Genomic DNA, 7,345 nt, shown 5'->3' on the forward strand with positions numbered 1-7,345 from the left:
TCAAAGGTGAAGTTACAGTGAGTTGTACATCAGCTAGTTCAAACAAACATGAGGACATTTTTCTTCAAATAATTTTTTTCTTTCTATTTTGTGGGAACGCTACCGCAGGAGCCTTCAAAATTAAACCACAAAATGAAACCAACATGAAACCAGAACCCATTACTCTTGCATACACACAGTTCTGTGTTGTCATGTTCAGCTGAATGTTGTAATTCTGGGGCTCTAATTTTCCTTCATATGCTTCAGATTTTTTTTGACAGTATGTACATGAAATCAACCCTAAATTGTATTCATAATGGTCTTAAAAGATCTTAAATTTAACTTGTTGAAGCCTGTCGAAACCCTGAAAAAGTTTTAATACAAGATTAAATATGTCTGTACGTCTAACACCGTGGCAGTGACGAAAACACCAGAAAACACATGTAAAACTCTGAATGGATTCAGTTCGTCACGCTTGCTGCTGGTGCAGCAGGTTTAATTGATTAACTTGGCAGCTGCTCACTTTCATTACATCTTCAGTGTGTTTCAGGTTCAGACACATGACAGTTGATCTACTGTTTGTTTTCTTGTGACTGCCAGGTGGTTCATTGCATAGAAAAAAAAGTTGTTTCTTCTTTTTTCCTCTGATGTATGTTGTATGTTTGTTTGTGTGCTGCAGTGCCAGTACTTCAAATATGGCCAAGCTGGAGGAGATGGAGCGTCTGCTGAGAGAAGCCCAGGCAGAGAAGAGAACCCTCCTCGAACACAAGGTCACTATGAGATTATAATAACCGTCACAACGATTTCTTCCTTTTGTTTTCAGGGTTTTACAGTCTGTTAAAGGGATAGTTTGCAATATTTGAAGTGAGATTCCCTCAATGGAAGAGTCTAGTGTGAAATGTATAAAAGTATGAATGATGTCTTGTGATTTGCTCCAAGCTTAAAGACACAGACACAACTTTACCTGATAAAACTGACATTGGCAACTGGCAAGACACATTTCTATGAGTGTGTGTTTGTGTGTTTTAAAACTTTGTAACAATTGAAATGACTCCTCAGGAGCGAGAGATGGACATGCGAAAGCAGGCGCTGGAGGAGGAGCGAAGAAGAAGGGAGGACCTGGAGAAAAGGCTACAAGAGGAGACCAGCAGACGCCAGAAACTCATTGAGCGGGAGGTGAAACTGCGAGAAAAACAGAGAGCACAGGTAGGAAACAAAAACAAAAGATTTCTCTCAACATTGAGAATGATTTGTTATGGTGTAATATTTATATAAAAGACCATGTCGCCTTTTTAGGGAATCACCCTTTTCCTTTTTTGAACCATCTTGTTTCTATAGCTAAATTTTGTACATTTCATGCATACTTCCTTCTTTATGCATGGTTTCAATCATGTCTGTGCTGACAGTTCATAGTACAAGCTTCATCCATCATCTTTTGTTCTCTTGCCTTGACCTTGAACATCTGGCAGCAGAAGAAAGAATCTTTAGTCTATTTTAACATATGATGTACAGCTGCATGATTATATCCACATAGAAGAAATTATTAACACATTCCCTTTCTTTTTCATTGAACCCATTCATTTTTTTCTCTCTACAGTCCCGGCCGCTGACGCGGTACCTGCCGGTGCGAAAGGACGACTTTGACCTGCGGGCTCACATTGAGTCAGCGGGCCACAGTGCAGACACGTGCTTCCACTTGTCCATCTCTGAAAAGACGTGCCGTGGCTACTTGGTCAAAATGGGAGGCAAAATCAAAACCTGGAAAAAACGTTGGTTCGTCTTCGACCGCAACCGACGCACACTCTCCTACTATGCAGGTAGGGAAGAAGAAAACTGTCACATGACTGATACAAATACACAGAAAACATGGCATATGTGTACACAGCATCCACATACATAGATCGTGGTACACACAGAGGAATTTTACATAAATGTTTGAGTTTATGAAGAAAAAGTGAAGATACTGCAGTATATTCACACACATTTGTACTCATAGCTACTCTTATATCTCCTGCAGATAAGCATGAAGCCAAGCTAAAAGGAGTCATCTACTTCCAAGCTATTGAAGAAGTGTATTATGACCACTTGAAGAATGCACATAAGGTATGTGTCCACATGTGTGCCATTGTCAAAAACTGAAGACCATTCATTTATATTTTCATTTGTTTTGCAATCAAAGTCTAAACTTTTATATTCTGAAGTTTTTCAAAATTTCCTTAGTATCACCTCAGGGTTTGACTAATAACTGTTACAGTCATTACCATAAGGTTCACATGATGGAGTGAATAGAACCAACTTAGTTATGACTTAGCAACAGGAGATACTACCAGTCTGCTCAGCTCATAGAATTGTTTGCTCAGCTATTAGCTGTTAACTAACATTAATGCTAGAAAGATTTACTGTGTACAGCTGATTAACAGTAAATATAATTTGACAGCAGTGCTTTTATAAAATAAAATAATTAACCTTGTAATATCAGAAGATACTGTCACAGTCCGGTACGGCATTTTTATTGTGATATTTGAATAATTCTTACATCTGTAGTGTTCAGAGGATCATGCACTTAATTCTCTCAGTGTTACTCAGTAGTTAGGAGTTTAGTCAGGAGTTAATTCACACCCCGCAGAGCCATTGGTACGTATTCATGCAGACTGTGGTGTAGTATCTGCTAACTTAATATCCTCATCTGTAAAAATTATTCTCTCTTCTCTTGCCTCCTCTCTCCTTCCCGTCTCTCCCTCAGAGCCCAAACCCCTCCCTCACCTTCAGTGTAAAGACTCATGACAGGGTCTACTACATGGTGGCTCCTTCTCCTGAGGCCATGAGGATCTGGATGGATGTGATCGTCACAGGTGCTGAGGGATACACCCAGTTCATGGTGTAGTGAAGGGGCAGGATTTTCCAAATGTCGACTCTTTGTGCCTCTAAAGACTACGTTTTCTATCCTTTTGTTTTTTTCCTTGGACTTTTCTAAGTGTCTGGATGGACGTTTTTGTCATCTATGCTGAAGAATGCACATGGTTTCTGTTACGTAACGACAACAGCCTGGAGTTACTCTAGATAATATTGTAACATTAGCATTACCATGTGGAGCAGTCATGTGAATTTATTGACAGAGACAAATTAATAATTTGAATGTTTTTAGGTAAACTGGTTCAATCCTAGAGAAATAATGAAGTTCAGGAGATCTTAACTGTGCTATGATGCACTAGTGTGCCATGGAGTGAGCTCAGAAACACCTCAAGGACATTGCAATAAAAAAAAATGTTTACTTGACTTTTATAAGACCTTATTGCAACACATTTTGTTCAGAGAGGAGCAGACAATGATTCAACAGCCCCCTTTTAGCCTTAACAAGCTTTTCACAACATTTTTTTTGGTGGATAAAACATCATTTGAGTTCTATTGATGTTTAATTAACATTAATTAGAGATACACAAGTTAATAGGCAGTTGGCAGTTTTTAGAAATGTTAAGTGGCATACGAAGCCTGAACAGTTTCAACATATCATGGATGTTGTGGTCAGTTTTGCTATGGGTTTAATAACTTTTAGACCATTTCATATGTAAAGAATAAATAATGCATATTCATTTAGTAAAGATAGTTTGAGCAAATGCATTTTAATTTTCTCCTTTTTCATGTTGATTTAATTTCTTGTATTATTAATGTATCATTCTCAGGTCTTAACTGTGTCTGCGTGTTTGTGCATACATGCATCCTATGATCGTGTGTGAATTTGTTCACATATGTGCTAAAGAAGTGCCTGTTCTGTGTGCATACTGTATGTACTATGAGCTTCTAATGTAGCTCCAAGGTGCTATTGATGACACTAATAAGCCAAGTCACACCCCTCATGTAATACAGTTAATTTGAGGTGTAATTATACACCCCATGTGGGGATTATCAGTCATTTTTATAAAGGATTACTGTTCTGGGTTTACTATAGTGTCACCACAGGCTCAGAAATGAAACGCAAACAACTGTTAAAATGTAGTTACTGTCAGGTGACTTATTTTCAATAAAAGGAGTTAAGTAAGCCTGAGGAATACTAAGTAAAGGCACAGAACTTTGATATTTGTACATTTTGATTTTAAGTCGAAGCTAGTTTTAAAGTAGTTATGACAGTTATGGTCCATTATCAACTCAAGACTTCTGCCTGTGCCTTTTTTTTATTATATTTTGTGTGATAGTATTTTGTCATATACTGTATATTATCTATATTTGTAAAAGCTACATGTATCTATTAACTAAATACCAAACTGTCTGTGGTGAGAAAACACAAATGTGGAAATATGGTCCTGAGTGGTTTTGTGAGAAAGAATCCTTGTAGGATTAAGTTATCAACTATGGTACACACACTCATTTAAGAGGCCTTTAGTCATGAAAACTGACTGATTATTGTGCTGCTTTGGTCCACAAGCTTTCAATGCGTTGCTTTTGTTACCACTAATTCAATGTTTTAATTAAACTATCACTAAAGCTGCTTTTATATGGTTTATCACATACAGTCCACTGATCAGTGCATTTTTTTCACCTTGCCTCTTGGCATTGTTTTTTGTTTTATTGACCAAAGTACATGTTTATGTGGTATAATGTATATGTGGTTTCTTTGCTTTGACTTCTCTTCATTCAGTACAGTAAGATAAGATTTTTTTACTTGCCAAGCACATGGTTGTAATCCACCAACTACAGGAGCTGTTACAGTTTCCATGGGCTTAACTTTTTAAAATGTTTATGTTGATCCTACTGTATTTATGCCATTATCAATGCATGTATCTTAATTTTGTATTTCCACTATGAATAATAAAAATTATATATTTTACCTTTTATAATGGTTATGATTTGATAATTACATCAATGAAATGAGAGATTTAGAATAATACAAAAGTTACCTGTTGAGTCCATTTTATAAGGTTCTTATGGGTGTCGGAAATCCTTGAAAACACTTTAATATAGTGCTTGGAATTACTAAGATTTGTAAATGCATTACTTTTCCAACAAACTGCTTTTTATATGTAGCACAATAACACCTGGTTTACTGTGATGAAGAAGTAAAATGGTCATTTTGCATATATAAAAATGTGATTTACAACAGCTGCAAGATGCTTGAAAAGTGCTTGAATTTGACCTTGGAAAAGTTGCAGGAACCCTGATTCTATCACACGCTCTCAAACCACAACCCCCAGGTGATACCACAATGAGGTGGTTGTTACATTTTAACTATTGTGTTCAATGTGTAACACTAGATGATGCAACTTTCATGAGTAACAAAGAAAACAACTTAAAAAAACACTAAAAAGTTCTCAAAGCAAAAAAAAAGCAACATTAACCAATTTGACCAACATCAAAAGGCAACAAAAAGCATGTTTTCTCCATGAATTATGTTAGTAATATTGTAATTTTTGCAATACTTAGTACTTATTTTTGACAGTCTGCACTGATCAAGAACTGTTTCTTTGTTTTATCAGCAGACTGAATCAAATCTCACCCATTTTTGCCAGAGCACAATGCAATATTGACAAGAAAGTCTAATATGTAATATTAAATTTTATTTATTATTTGGAATAATATGCTTGTTGGGTGTTTTGAAAGGACCACAGTACAGATGCAAACTGTCCAGTCAGTTGGTGTGAGTAACATGAAGGTGGAGCGCCGCTGTGTGGCAGAAGTCGGTACTGAAACAGCCTCCTCAGATACAATCACTGCAGTCAGACCACACATATTGTTATGAAATGTAATGAATAGATACGGTGTTACAATCAAACGAATGACAAAGACGCGTCATTAAAATACTTGTTATCCTTCCTTGTATGGGGCGGACTCCCATTATGCCCTGCCCTGCACATATTCTGACTCCCATAATGCCCTGCGGTTTTAGTAAATAAAAATAGTCATTTGAAGGGGGAAATGTGAACAAGAGGGGGTACATCTTTCACGACTGATTTCATGACTGACCTCAGCTACCTCAGCAGCTGACCTCATTAATTAGTCATGAACGCACCGTTTGCGTTTCTACTTTGATACGTCCTCAGAGTGTTGCTTTTACCCAGAATGCAACGCGAGTACAAAACAGGACAGAAAGGCGAAGAATTTAGAGAGTTAAATACGGATGCAAGATGTTCGAGTATAATTGCCAATCACACAGACCGTTCCAGACCGCTATGGCACACTAAAGACACACTTATTAACATAAACCCTGACTTAACTTTATGTGTCCATAAAGTCCTTTATATAGCTTTTGTTTTAGTGTTAAACTATTGGTTGGTCCGATGGCAGTGGGGTTCCAAATGAATGCTACAGACAGTTACAGTACTCCTGTTACTCAACCCTCTCTCACTGTCGGCCTCGACTAGCCTTTTCATCATGTTAGGCTCACTGTGACAATTCATTTTCACAATATGTGGCATGATCATTTACAGTATGCTTTTATTTTGAAAAAGTACAATATTGCTTTTTATTATCATTCACATGTACAATATTATTTTATTACTTTTTCATATCACTGCCAATATTTTAACTGTCACTGCCAATACTGCTTTTCAATTTTACCTTACATTTTTATTTAATGTATCATCTTATCTTATTACTGAAATTGTTATTCTATCTTCATCTATCATCTTATCTTATCTTATCTTATCTTATCTTATCTTATCTTATCTTATCTTATTTTATCTTATCTTATCTTATCTTATCTTATCTTATCTTATCTTATCTTTAAAGTGTAAGTGTATGTGTGTGCTTTGAGTAAAACTAAATGTGCAATCAGCCTATTTTACAACTCTCGTCCAGTTTAGTTTAGCTTGGTTTAATTTAATCATTTTGCAACTTAAGACTCAAATACACATGCAAATAAATCAAATCAAAGCATGTTACACTAAACAAAACGATGTAACCCTGAGCTTATCACACTTACCCTTGATACATTATTCTTGACATTTTAATTGTCCACCAAATCACTAAACTTGAGAGCCTAAGTCAAATTTTAACAGGCAACAATGGCATATGTGTACCCCAAAGTCACCTGATATTTTGTTTGACCAAAGGGTGATGGTGTTGTCTCACTTGGGTGGCTGAAGTTGGCGATGTTCAGTCATAATGTGGGAAATGTTTTCAAGTAAAATTAAGAGCCTCTTTTGCTGACATTTACCTCAAAAAGTTGGCTTTGTGTTAAAGGCAGATGTTTGTTAACTCATGCTCGAATCAAAGTTAATGATTTCTACTAGTGAAGAAGTTAAAGTTAAGAGTACAAGGGGAAAAACTTACACTTCTTTTACAGTGAAACACAATCTTATTGATATTATTATGCTGCACGTATCTGTTTTCATATGCTATGTTGATTATGTGTAACAGACGTTAATAAGGGCCT

General features: G+C 36.3%; 1 protein-coding gene across 5 annotated transcripts in view; it reads left to right on the forward strand.

Annotated features, from left to right (window-relative positions):
- phldb2b (pleckstrin homology-like domain, family B, member 2b) overlaps nucleotides 1–4,441 on the forward strand; it is a 52,250-nt gene extending 47,809 nt beyond the window's left edge. For all 5 annotated transcript variants that reach the window (XM_084746837.1, XM_084746833.1, XM_084746835.1 and 2 more), the window contains 5 exons: nucleotides 659–749; nucleotides 1,039–1,185; nucleotides 1,577–1,796; nucleotides 1,997–2,082; nucleotides 2,723–4,441. In XM_084746837.1, coding sequence (XP_084602963.1) covers nucleotides 659–749; nucleotides 1,039–1,185; nucleotides 1,577–1,796; nucleotides 1,997–2,082; nucleotides 2,723–2,863 — 685 coding nt within the window. In that variant the 3' untranslated portion in view covers nucleotides 2,864–4,441. The remainder of the gene's footprint in view (nucleotides 1–658; nucleotides 750–1,038; nucleotides 1,186–1,576; nucleotides 1,797–1,996; nucleotides 2,083–2,722) is intronic.
- Nucleotides 4,442–7,345: the final 2,904 nt, after the last annotated feature.

The sequence above is a fragment of the Lutjanus erythropterus genome, chromosome 21, assembly GCF_056507025.1.
Source record: "Lutjanus erythropterus isolate fLutEry1 chromosome 21, fLutEry1.hap2, whole genome shotgun sequence".
NCBI classification, from domain to species: Eukaryota; Metazoa; Chordata; class Actinopteri; order Lutjaniformes; family Lutjanidae; genus Lutjanus; species Lutjanus erythropterus.